Here is a 13,304-nt window from a genome sequence, read left to right on the forward strand (position 1 = left end):
CACCTATGTGCACACCCACCACACACACGCGTGCCCCCCCACGCACACCTATGTGCACACACCCATGCACACACATGCCCCCCACACACCTATGTGCACACCCACCATCCACACACATGCCCCCCCCACACACCTATGTGCACACCCACCATGCACACACATGCCCCCCCACGCACACCTATGTGCACACCCACCACGCACATACATGCCCCCACACGCACACCTATGTGCACACACACCATGCACACACATGCCCACACACACGCACACCTATGTGCACACACCCCTGCACACACATGTGCAGACACCCACCACACACGTGCATGTGCACACACCTACCACGCACACACGCATACATGCACACACATGCATGTGCACACACCCACCACACACACGTGCATGTGCACCCACCCAACACGCACACACGTGCATGTGCACCCACCCAACACGCACACACGTGCATGTGCACCCACCATACACACATGCGCACACCCATGCGCTCACACACGTGTACACATGTACATGCCCACACATCTATGTGCACATGCATGGGCACACACGCCCCATGCACACCCATGTGCGCCCACCCATGTACACACATACACACATGTGCACACACCCACTACACACACGTGTACACACACCCATGTGCACACCCACCATGCACATGCACACCCATGTGCACATACCCACCACACACACGCACACCCATGTGCACACACCCATGCGTGCACACACCCACACCCACATGTGCATGCGCGCACACACCCACACCTACCTACCCACACCCATGTGCACACAGCCACCCATGCACACACCCACGCGCACACACACATGCACACCCGCAAGCACCCACACATACACACCTTTACTATTTTACTTGTAAAATTAAGTGTGTATCATTTCTTCGTGATTTCTTTTGCTCCTTTCTTCACTGTAGCAGGACATGAAATCCATCAGGAGGAACTTGAGTGCTGTACGTACTGTAAGACCTGATAGGACAGAGTCCTTGGTTGCTCAAGACAGTCGTTGTATAAATGTCTTAGATAGACTCTTTTCCTGGCCAGGTCCTGTGTTTTGCCCTCCACGTGTCCCAGATGTTTGGCCTATTCTGGCTTCGTTCCAAACTGGCTTTCCACGCAGGTGGTTTGTGGAGGATGCGCGCCCCTGGCTTGCCCACAGATGTGCAGAGCGGGCTGGGCTTCCCAGGCAGAAGGCCCAAAGTCTTGTTTTGATCTGCCTTCTTCCGTCATATCTACTCTCTTGTCTATTGGAGCAGGAAACAGCAAGATCACAGCTCCTCTGTTCTCCTTGATGAACATGCCCCGCCATCCCACCTCTTCTCTTCCTTTGCTGAAGAGGCTCTTGTAGACCCAGAATCTGTGACTTGCTCACTTTGGGTGCTGGTCAGTGGGTGGCCGTCCTGAGCGGCTCCCGCTGGCCATATCCACCAGGTCATGGTCAGCCTGGAGGAATGAAGCTCTCATCTGCTAGCATGAAGTCTCTTATTCTATCTCTACTCCTTCTTCCCAGGGTGCCGCAGGGCCTCTTGGAGTCTCTCTCTTGAGTACAAGAGGCCCTTTGGTGCTTCGTGCTACAGTCACTCATTGGGGGGCAGAACCAGATTAATGTTAAATACGTCCAGTTGAAGCTTCGCCTAGCCGTGTCAAGGCACAGCTTTGTGTGCCGTGCAGGCGATTGGCACATGCAGGGAGCACCCCGGATGAGGCCCTCGTTTTCGAAGCACTCACGGCGGGCTTGGGGAGATGAAGAGGAGGCCGAGGGGCCTCTGAGGCTGTAGCGCTGCGCCTGATTTGTGCGTCACAGTCAGTGAAGCTCCCCAGAATTTAGCCTTTCTCAGACTTTTGAGTGCACTTGTGAGACTCGACACGTTCACACAGTCCCTCCTCAGCCCTGAAGCGCCCTTTCTGCTTGTCACTGAACACGCGCGGCACGGACAGTGTGTTCAAACGTTTCTTTGTGTAGCTCCTCCTCCCTGTCTCCCTCTCTCCCGCAGTGAGCGGCCACCTCAAGGTCAACACGGAGAGGAGCAGGGCTTGTGGCGGGCGGCCCGGCGGGTCCCATGGATGAAGCACGCCACACTATTTCAGTTCGCCGCATCCTTTTCTCTGTCATGAAAGTGTTCACGGCATCACGTGGACCCGAATACAGTAGGGTTTCCCGTCCACATTAAAACGGGGGCTTCACAGAATCCTGAATTTGTACATGACAGTGGAGAGCACATAACTGTCAGTGGGGCTCGGCCTAGCAGATGTTGATGAAGCACCAGCTAGTTGTACTACCGTGAGGGAGGGAGCACAGGCTCGGGCTTCCCCGGCCTTCTGTCTGTGGATCTGCTGCTTGGTTTTTCCTGTTCATTGACTTCGATCAGACTTGGGAATTCTCTGGGTCTGTGGAGTCACCGGGCAGCAAACTGTCTGCAGGAGGTGCCTGTCTGTGTAGGGGACAGTCCTGGGGGTTTGCCGAGGCCCTTCACCCAGGGACCCGAGCCAGGGTGTGCCACGCATGGCACTCGGAGCTGAGCTGTGGCGTCCCACTAAGCCCCAGGTCGAAGACCTTTTTTCCCTGTTGTTGCTCCTTTGATAACACAAGGAACCCGTTCAGGTGGGTTTCTGAACGTATTCAAGTCGGAGAGTCACACGAGTTAGAAAAGCCTGCAAAGGCCCTTTCCTCCAACTTGTCGCAGGCACAGCACTTCTTGCTGCAAAGGCGTCTGGCCAACACTTGAGGGCCCTCAGGGAAGGGAAGCTGCTTACTTCCTTCTTGGGGATTCGGGGGTAGGAAGTTCCTCTGAAACACAGCAGAAGCCACCTTTGAACCCCAACCAAATCAGCCTCATTGTGCTTCAACAAATTAGCCTTTACGTATTTGGAGGGTACTCAGTACTTCCCTTACGGAAAACCCCTCCCTACCGCGCGCCCGTCTAGGTGCAGTAACCGGCTGCTCACTAGCTGGTGACACACTTTCTAGAACGTGGAGAACAGAGCAGGCCCGAATTCAGTGCAGAACAGACTGGGCCCGGCCATTGCTCTCCCTGTGCTTTATCGGCTCAAGGGATGCTTCAGGCATCGACATGGGATGGCAGAAGGACGTATCAGAGTCCCGCACCCTGTCGGCTAGACGTTCGATCAAGTCGTGCTCCGTTGCCATGGCTGGAGACCCTGAGGTTGGCCTGGTCGTCCACCATAGTCACAGGCTGGGAATCCACGAGGCTTCTGCTCCCCCAAGCCACAGGGCACGTCCGGCTCTGGTTTCCTTCCCCAAGTGGATTGATCGCCCAGCGCCAGGGTTCTCGGTACGAGCGAGACGCGCCCTGACTCTTGGATTCCTCCCGGGCTCTGCTCCAGCTTCCGGTCAACATCACGGAGACTTTGTCCAAGTTCCTTGTTCTGCTTCGGGCACGCACGGGCAGCTCTTTGGCAGATGCCTGGGTGGTCGAAGTGCTCCGTCAGGACGAATGTCTGGCTTAATCTCGAGTCCGTGTCGCAGAGCTACAGGCAGAAGCCCCCAGATCCCAGCCCAGCTCTTGGCACTCGGGGACTTGGGGGCCATGCAAGTCCCAAAGTGGAGCGAGTAATTTCCGTAGGTCTCCATCATGTTCCAGCAAGGCTCCAACGAAGTGTTTGTACAGCCCTGTGGAAAGCCTCCAGCCTTTATGGACAGGAATCGCATTCTTCCCATTTGGACGGGGTTCAGGTAGGAGTACTGGAGCCCTTCTCTCCTATGAATGAGTGCTCTGAGGCTTGTTGGCTCAAGTGGAACACCAGGAAACCCCATAGCAAAGGCCATTTGGGAGAACAGAAGCTCAAGGATGTCCAGGGAAATCCTGTTTAAATGTGAAGGGTGGGGGGGGGGCTGGCAGTGCCGGATCTCGAGCTGGACTCTGAGGCAGCGGCCCTCTGGCCAGGAGGCAGAAGGGAGGATCCGCGGAACAGAGCTGGGGTGCGAGAGCTCCGAGGACGGCGTACAATAAAGCCCGAGAGCCCAGCTGTGGGGCCAGGACCCGCTGAGTGTCAAAGACTGCTGGGAAAATTGGGAGCCAGTGTGGGAGAGATTCGGTCCAGATCCACAGCTCACACCCAGACAAACTCAGGATGGGTGAGTGACGCTAGGAAGAGGGAAATTGTCGTGCTGCGGAGCCAGGAGAACTTCTCCACTGGCAGCCATGCAGGACAGCCCGGAGGGATCTCTGAGAAAGCCCTCACAGAACACAAGGTTCTAAATGAATTAGTGAAATAAAAATGAGAAGTCAGAAATGACACGTGCAGTCAGGCCTTCAAAGAACTCTAATAGGAGATGTAAAAACTAGAATAAAGTTGAACGTAGATGTGAGCCTGTAAGCCCACCGAGAGCACCGACTTCAGGGGTAGCGCGTCGGTTTAACTTTGCTGACGTCCCCCGAGTGATTTTTGTCGTCGTCCGTCTCCCTTCCTTCCTTCGGCGCCTGGATTTCCTCCTACGTACGCCTTCTCCGTGCACAATGATTTCCTGGCTCTTCTCTTGCCTCTCTTTCTCGGACGCTGCTTCAGAATCCTTTTTCTGTCCCCTCGGGCCTCGGATGTGATCCTTTGCCTTAGCATCTCTGCTTGGCCTTTGTGCTGCCTGCGCTCTGAACCGTGTTCACAGCCTTTGCAGGACGGGAGCCGTAGTGCGGACTCTTTCCTGCGATTTCATCTCCTGGGAATTCCGGGGCGTCTAACGGGCTCCCGTTTCTCGGTTCAGAGGCTCCCTCTGACGTCCGCTCTCTCGATCTCCTCCGCATCTGCGCACCCTTTCCCTTTGGTGCTGGCCCTTTAAGATTCCCGGCGGCATGAATCTGGCCACATGTTGGTCTCTAGAATACTCCCTGGTCGGGGCAAGCCATTGGCTAGAGCTCGGAATTTCCTTCTGCTCTGTTCTTGGGCGTCTTCTCGCGGCCTCTCTCCTCGGATGCTCTTGTCTTCTGGGGACAGCAACGGTGACTTCTGCTAGCTTAGTCGTCATGGCCAGAAGGGATGAAAACAGTGTCTTGTCCCAAACTTCTGGACTTGGAGGAACACTCCATGCGTTCCGTCTGGCTTGATGGTGTGCATGTGTGTGTGTGCACGTGCGTGTGCGCGTGCGTGTTCACATGTATGTGTGTGCATGAGTGTGCATGCACGTGTGTGTATGCATGCGTGTGTGTGTGTGCACGCACGTGTGAATCCCCAGAAGGGGCAATAATCATCCACTTTGACCATTTCTGGAAGACTCCGACTTTCTGGATCTCCAGCCCCAAAAGCGGCCGCCTCGTCTCTTGTTCTTTGTGGACACACTTTGCCCCTGTGGCAAAGAGCCGTCTCCGCTGGAAAGTGTCAATAAGTGTGCGTAGATTCGTCCTCCCTGACCTCGGATTGTTACTTCACTTCCTTCTTCAGAGACTCACTTACAAGTTCTCAGCTGTCTAGGAGAATGATGCTTGCCATGAATTTCCTTCATTTTTTCCTGTTAACAAGCATTTCTTTCCCCTCCTCTGTCCAGCAGCAACAGCAAAACAAGGCAGTCTTCACGACCAGTTCCACGTTGGCCTGTCCAAAGCCCTCTCGTTGGCCACGTCAGTCCTGCGGTAGAGGGCGCTGTCCTTGCGCGGGTCCTCGAGTCGTTGAGGGCGGCTTCCTGTATGCTGCCCTCGTGTCCGCTTCCTTCCTCGTTCTCTGTCCTTCACTCTTGTGGCGCAGTAACGTCTCCACTGCACTCACGTCCCGTCATTATTCCCGGCAGATGCTTAGTTTCCAGCCTTGGGCGACCCCTTTTCCATCGGCGTCCTGAGCCCGGCCGACAGTTTCCTTGTGAGCACTGGACGGCAGGCTTACGAGAACGCGCTGTCGTTGTAGGCCGTGTAACGACACATAGCGGCTCAGTGACCGGCCTCCTCGGCCTCTTTCCTTCCCGGCCCTCAGAGTGCGTCGGACTTCTGTGTTCCGCTTTTCCTTGCATCTCCCGCGCGAACAAAGCGTCTGGCACGTCCTGAGCCCCGGCTCACCTCGAGGCGTCCCCTTGACCAGCCCATTTCCGTCCCGTGGAAGGGGGTGCACAGAGCCGTTTTAGGAGGTAGTGCGTGCCCTAAGGAGTTTGTACCTCTCGCCAAGGGAGTAACCTTTTCCTTTTTCTTTCCCTGTGGTTTAGCTGATTGTATAGCAAATTACAACAACCAGCTGGATAACAAACAGTCCAATCTGATGCTGCCTGAGCCTACCGTGTATGGGGACGTGGACCTGAGCAACAAGATCAATGAAATGAAAACCTTCAATAGTCCCAACCTGAAGGATGGCCGATTGGTTACTGCGCCAGGGCAGCCCACTCCTTACGCCACCACTCAGCTCATCCAGTCCGGCATCAGCAACAACATTAATAATGGCCACGGAGAGGCCAGTGAGAAACCCTGGAAGGCCTCTAGTCAGCCCAAGCAGGAAGCGGCATCCATTCAGTATAACATTATGGAGCAAAACAAACTAAACAAAGGTGACGAGTTTTGCTTCTCCGCCCTCCTTTCTGACTCGACCCGCTCACCCTGCTTCTCGGCACGAGCGAGTTACGTTCTCTGGGGTCTAGAGGACGCTCCTCCTTGTCCGGGTCCCGGAGCGACCTCGGGAGAGAATCAGGGTAGCCCGTTAGCAGCGGTAGCTTGCACGCGGGGTCCTCGCAGGGCCTCGGAGCCGGTCAGTGAGGCCCCGCGTAGGCCAGTCTGGTACCCCCCCTTGAAAGAGCGTTCTTGCTATTTAACTCGTTGGGGAGGCGGATGGCTTCTGCGTGCGCCATATGCTAACGGCATGTGACAGGAAATGAAAGCTGTAAAACGAAGCCGAGCCGTTCCCCAATGGCATTTCTACGACTTCCTGTATTCACCAGGCCAAGTCTGGCACGTGGCCCAGCTTATGGGTGTCTCACTTAGCCACGTGACTGCAGTTAGAGAGCAGGGCGTGAGCTTGGCCAGTCAGGCTAACTTAGTTTACAGTTGAGGAAATCGAGGCCTAGAAGGATTGCCCGAGCCGGCACTTGCACAAGTAGGGCTTAGACCAGCATCCTCCTGACCCCCAACTCAGAGCTTATGCTTTCATTTCGTGGTAACTGAGTCGGGGCATACGGAGGAGAGCTTCCCGTGATGGAATGTGTGCATTGGTGCCGTTAGCCCCTTACTTAGTGAGCCACTTTTAGGCCCAGGAAAGGGAAGATACTCCAAGGAGGCGCAGACAGTCTTGTGGTACGTGTTCAAAGAGAGTTGAGTGCTTTACTTTCTTCAGAATAGAATCTGAGCAGGAGCAGAGCACTCCAAAACCAAATCCTTCTCCATCAAATCAGTCCAAAAGCAATGAGGCTGAAGTCACTGCACTTAGCACTGGAGATACAAGGAAAGCCCAAAACATTTCCTGGCCTCCGTGAGCTCCCAGGAAACGAGCGTTAATAAGTCAGGAGAGGGAAGTCGTTTCAGAGAAGGGGGAACACAAATCAGCATTTTTATATGCCGATGATGTTTACAAACAGGAGCTTTTCTTTTTTCCTACTTACTTGCATTGTTTCCACATTGGATCAAGCGAGAAAGGTCTTCCCTTATCCTTTATGACCCAAGAAAACACGACTGCTTTCAAAATCAAGGCATTGGAACTACCGAATGCCATGAGAACTCATGATGTCGCTTTAGTTTTGAAAGAATCATTGAAAGCATCATTCACTTTCCCTATGTAAAAGTGCTGATTTCTTGGAAATACTGGGTGCAGAGCACTATAAGAACAACTGGAATGCAACCAGACTAACAAAAGCAGAACACGTTACACTATACAAGACCAATTACACTAAGCATTTTGCTTTGTTTCCCCTTCATGCTACTATGTGGAGAATTGCTTTTTTCATTCTTTTTTAGTGCTGCTTTTTTTAGCATAGATGGTTCCAGTGTTAAATGTTCTGTGTTTTTGTAAGCCAGAGTATTCTTTTTGATGCTAAATGAAATGTTGGTTTTAGATCAAGATTTTATTAAGCAAACCTATAGTTAAATGAACTGATTCTGCCCAATAATTCTATTTTATTTAAAAAAAGGAAATGAATGCTTACATGACATGTATACATGCCATGGAAAAGGAAAATAGTTCTACGAGGGAGGGACATTCTTCAGAGAGAAGAGACATAAGAATTTAGAACCGAGAATAATTCATATGTGTATACATGCACATATTTGCATTTATAGTATTCACATTTCATAGTTTTATGTGTTTAACAATCTAAAAAGTTTCAGATTCTGAAAGTCTGAGGATAAAAATTCAACAGGAAAACAAAGAGCTTAATTTCTATTACTTAGAGAATAGTAAAAATCTATGTGAGATAACTCATGGGGAAACTAACACTGTGTGACTTTGTCATTAAATCTGTAGATTACCGAACGACTGATACCATCCCACCAACTATCCCGTATAACCAATCGTATGACCAGAATACTGGGGGCTCCTACAACAGTTCAGATCGAGGCAGTAGTACATCTGGTAAGTATCACTCCGCCACCCAGCCCCAAATTAAGGTTCTCCTGGCAGTATTTTGCAGATGATGCCATATTCCATACAAGATTCTGAAGCAAATCAATTTAGTTACTAATAACATTTTTATTATGCATTAAGATTCATAGAGATTTATTAACAATATTTTACGTTCATTAACACAAGTATTACCGTAGGTGAGGGGGGGAAAGGCAGAGAGATTAACTGATTTTAAACTTTTAAGTTCTAAACCGTGATTCAAAGCCTAGTTTCAAATCGATCACTTTTCACTATATTATACTGCCTTTCGTTCTCATGTAAATTGAGGAAGGTCTGAGACTTGTCAGTTTACTTGCATTGAATCTGTTAGAACTCATCTTCCTCAGTAACTGGCTTAGAAAGAACCTCTACTCTAAATGAGAATGTAGTAAACAAAGTTCTTTGTTTCCAAAATGTAATTAAATGGCTCCTTGTAGAAATGCCATGGAAAATATTCCATTGAAAACCAAGATTTGAAGACTATTAGATCATTCCTAAGAAGATGACAGAGTACAGCATGAACCTTTCTCACCTTCCCAATCCCACAAATCAACAGAAGAGTCGGGAGTGAAGCTGAATAGAACGGGAAAACTCGGGAGGAAGGCTTCTGGTTTCCCTGGCTCTGTTCTGGCACCACAGACCCCGGGGGCACGAGCAGAACAAACCAAGGGGAATCCACAAGGTGACTGTGGGGGCAAGATTGGCAGCCTCACCTTGTGTGCTGAGTCCTGGGGCCCACATCCCCAAGTGTATCACTGGAATGCTCAGGTAGGAGGCCCTCGGAGCAGCTGTCTGCTGTAGTCTCTGCTTGGGACATGCCCACAAGCACATAGCTAAAGAATGAAGGAGTGGACCCCATGGAACCTCAGGGCTCTGGGCTCTGAGAGCAGGAACTCGAGCCAAATTACACCAACTGGAAAAAGAGATCCAGATACTCATGGAAGAAAATATTGTCCTAAGAACTAGAACTGGCAAGGAGGAAGCTCATAATGTCCTAAGACAACAATAAATAATTGAGGAAAACCAAAAGTTTGAAATTATAGGAGAATATGAAACATCCTCAGAACGACAGACCTAGAAAATAGATGAAGGAAAGAAAATATAAGAATAGTTAGACTCCTGGAAAGTTGTACTCAAAAAAGGGGTTTGCACATCATACTCCAAGAAATTGTCAAAGAAAAGTGACCAGAAATTCTAAAATGAGAGGGAAAATAAAAATGGAAAGAATCCACTGATTACTATTTCAAAGGGACCAAAAGATAAACATTCACAGGAAGACCATTGCCAAGTTCTGCTTCCAAGTTAGGAAGAAAATCCTGCAGTCAAGAAGAAAAAAGGTAATTTAAATACTGTGGAGTTACAGTCAGAATAATCCAAAACATAGCATCCAGAACAGTAAAAGAACTTAGGACACAGAACACAGTATTTCATAGAGCCAAAGAACTGGGTTTGCAGTCAAGAATAACATACCCAGTAAAGATGAGAATAATTATAAAAGGAAAAATTCGACATTTCATGAACAAAAAGAAGTTTTCAACTCTTCCTGGGGAAAAGAAACACACAAAAGCAATGAAAGACCAATAAGAGGTCATTGTTTGATTCCTGAATGGGGAAAGTGTCGTCTTGGGCCCCTGGGAATGGCATCATTGCCTGGACATTTTGAAGGGATGTATGGCTCGAAGACTCAAAGTCAAGCGGAAAAGTTCTGCTGGGTAAGGATAGACTGTGGTCCTGGCAACAGATTGCGTCCACTGCCTACGAACCAGCCTCGCTACCTAGGGTCCCAGGAATACATGTTAACTGGGAACTGGACGATGTAGGTTGGTCAAATTCAGTGCAGCTAGAAACACGAAGAAGCAGGTCTGCTATGACATGATTAGAGCGGCGGTCGATTTTTTTGACAACACGAGTGTTTAAAGCTGGGCCGGCTCATTGATGGGGACCCCTTACTAGGATTAAGACTGAATGGCATTCTTGAAAGGGTGAGAAGCTTTCTTTGTAATGACAAAACAGTGGAAATGACTTAAAGGCACTGAATACAGCAAGTGGTTGAATAGATGGAGACATCCGAGTCCAGTGATGATCTTCTATTGTTAGAAAGGCCGGCCATTCAAAATGTGAAGAAAACAAGGGAAGTATACGAAGAGAGAAAGAAATAAGAACGAAACCCATTACAATTACGTTTTTAAGAATAGCCACGAAACCAAGAGAAAAAAGAATCCAAGAAAAAGAAATCTAAAGAGAGCTGAAAAGCAGAGGTTGTTTCTGTGATAAGGTATAAACAATGTGGAGTTTGTGGGTTTGCTTATATTTATGCTCATTTAGTTCAGTTTTTGTTGGTATATCATTAAAATTGATAGAAAAATAGATGACTAGCCCCGAGCCAAGCCCTGCAGAGCGTACTCAGGAAAACACAAAAAAGAATGTCGTGTCCGGGGGAGACATGTATGTACTCGGCTGTTTCCAGTTAGAGAGCAGACTTCCTCGATTTAAACTGCATCCTTTAACGGGCGTCTTCCATCCGCCCTGAGCTTTGTCGGACGTTTTCCTGTCGGGTTACCTTTAGAGCCTCCCTCTGGGCAGGAGAAAGGGCACGGAGTGCTGAGTGCGCGATGATGATGTTGTCATCGTTGTAACAATGAGCATCGGCTCTATTCACGGCGGACATGAGGGAAAACAAGCCAAGTGTCCGAGTCAGTACGACCAAACTTACAAAAGCCTCGTCTGACATCTCTTTTTCATGTTTTTACTCCCACAAGATCAGAATTGACCTCCATTAACAGGGTGACACATTGCTGCCTGAGGAAGGCCTTTATGAGCAGGTCACCAACTCGTTCTGCGACTTTGTTCTTGGGTGCAGCCTAGGCTAAGGCAAGGGAAGTATCTGATCGAGAGGCCTCAGAAGTTCCTTCCTGGCCCCAAAGTTGATGATTCGAAGGTTAGAGCTCTTGAGGAAGGCATCATTTCCTTTTTCTGAGCCTCAGTTTCCCCACCTATCTAATCGGATCATGGACGCTAACTGCTCCGTGTGATGCGATTACTTTCAGTTCTCAATGAGATAAAAAAGTACTTTGCAAACTACAAGACTCCCCAAAGGTCAGATGTCACTCGGGTCGAGCAGTGGGTAAGAAACGATGGCCCAAAGGAAGGATAGCATGACGGCAGGGCATTGACGAAGTGCCGAGAGCAGGATGAGAGCAAGAGAGCCAAGAGAAGAGAAGCCGGGAACACCGAGCCGTTTCGCGGGAGCCCAGGAAGAGATGTGGGCCGCGACTGTGATGAGGGCTACGGAAGGCAAGAGAAAAGGGTGAAACTATCCCTCAGAAGAGGCTGCCAGTACAGAGAGTTTCTGTCAGTTGGTTTATTTTTCTTCTGTTACCGCAACTGATTGTTGTTTACTGAGAGGGTCTTTGAGAATGAAAGGGAGAAATGCTCGATGCATTCGGGAGCGCAGCGGGAGCTTTCACCGCACGGGTTCCTGAGTCCCTGCTGCGCGTGACTGCTAAGCTGTGGGGATTGGTGCATCACCGCAGACCTTTGACTGAGGCACGTGGTGACTCAAAATCCTGTGACTGCTTTTGAGGGTGCATCTTCCGCCCAGCTTCTAGGCAGTCGTTAGGATTTTGGCAGCAGCAGCGGCAGCGGCAGCAGCAGCGGCATTGTTCTGCTGTGAACCACTGCTTCGCAGAGAGCGGCTGAGAACCTTTGTGCGTGCCGCGCTTTAGGGTGCCTCCCTTCTGTGGTCATGACATCCGATCTCGCCGCGATTGTGTTCACCTGCACCTGCCGTGCCCACGGAGGCTCGTCGTGTCAGCAGACGCGCACAAATGACTTGGGTTCCGTGATCTAGAGAGTCTGCAGCTCATGGGGGCGAGGCGACGTCATTACCTTTCAGAGCTTGGTCTCGGTGAGACTGTGCAAAATTCATGCATGGTTTTATCGGCTTTTTTCTATCGAACACTTCCATTCACGCATGTCTTTTCTGTTGTTCTAGCAATTTCTCATTAGAATTCGTGAGAAAAGGCATCGGGTTCCTTGACGACATTTAGAGAGGAATCACTTGTGTCGCGTTTGCGGGAGGCTTCTTCAAATAATTTGAGATACGCATTTTCTTTCCTTTCCATTAAGGGAGTCAAGGGCACAAGAAGGGCGCCCGAACCCCCAAGTTACCCAAACAGACGGGCATGAACTGGGCAGACCTGCTTCCACCTCCCCCGGCACATCCTCCTCCCCACAGCCATAGTGAAGACTACAGCCTTTCTGTAGATGAGAGGTAAGTGAACCCCGAATGTGTTCGTAGGGCAGCTTTCTGTGGGAGGCCATGTTGGTTACCCCAGAACCCCGAAATATGACCCTTTGAACAAAACCCCAGCCATTTGCGTAGTGATGAAGGGCCAGTTCACCGGGCGAAGCCCCTCCAAATGATCCTTCTCTCCAATAACGCGGTCTTTCAAGGTCCTCGTGATGTGTGTGCAGGTCACTGTTGGACTGGTGGACCCCCGGCTGCAAAGCTCTGATTCCCCCCAGGGCACTGCGAGTGTGCTGGGGAGGCCCAAGCCATCATATACTTCAACGAAGACGTTCTTTGGGCAAGCAGCATCAGAGATCCTGTCACGAAGATGTGACGGGTCAGAAGTGTCAGGAGATTCGGAGGGACGTCCCCAGTCAAGCAGAAGGATCCACCCAGCGGACTGGACCCTGGTCAGGGGATTGGCAGAAGAGCTCCAGACCAAAAGAGCACCGTGGCCTATATCCTTGGGACAG

General features: G+C 50.4%; 1 protein-coding gene across 23 annotated transcripts in view; it reads left to right on the forward strand.

The window, feature by feature from the left end:
* Window positions 1-13,304, forward strand: part of ROBO1 (roundabout guidance receptor 1) — a 1,078,784-nt gene that overhangs the window by 1,034,429 nt on the left and 31,051 nt on the right. For 19 of the 23 annotated variants that reach the window (XM_056807827.1, XM_056807826.1, XM_056807829.1 and 16 more), the window contains 3 exons: window positions 6,166-6,501; window positions 8,403-8,510; window positions 12,669-12,813. In XM_056807827.1, coding sequence (XP_056663805.1) covers window positions 6,166-6,501; window positions 8,403-8,510; window positions 12,669-12,813 — 589 coding nt within the window. The remainder of the gene's footprint in view (window positions 1-6,165; window positions 6,502-8,402; window positions 8,511-12,668; window positions 12,814-13,304) is intronic. The other 4 variants (XM_056807836.1, XM_056807834.1, XM_056807840.1 and 1 more) reach the window with 1 other exon arrangement.

This window comes from Monodelphis domestica, chromosome 8 (genome assembly GCF_027887165.1).
Source record: "Monodelphis domestica isolate mMonDom1 chromosome 8, mMonDom1.pri, whole genome shotgun sequence".
Classification (NCBI taxonomy): Eukaryota; Metazoa; Chordata; class Mammalia; order Didelphimorphia; family Didelphidae; genus Monodelphis; species Monodelphis domestica.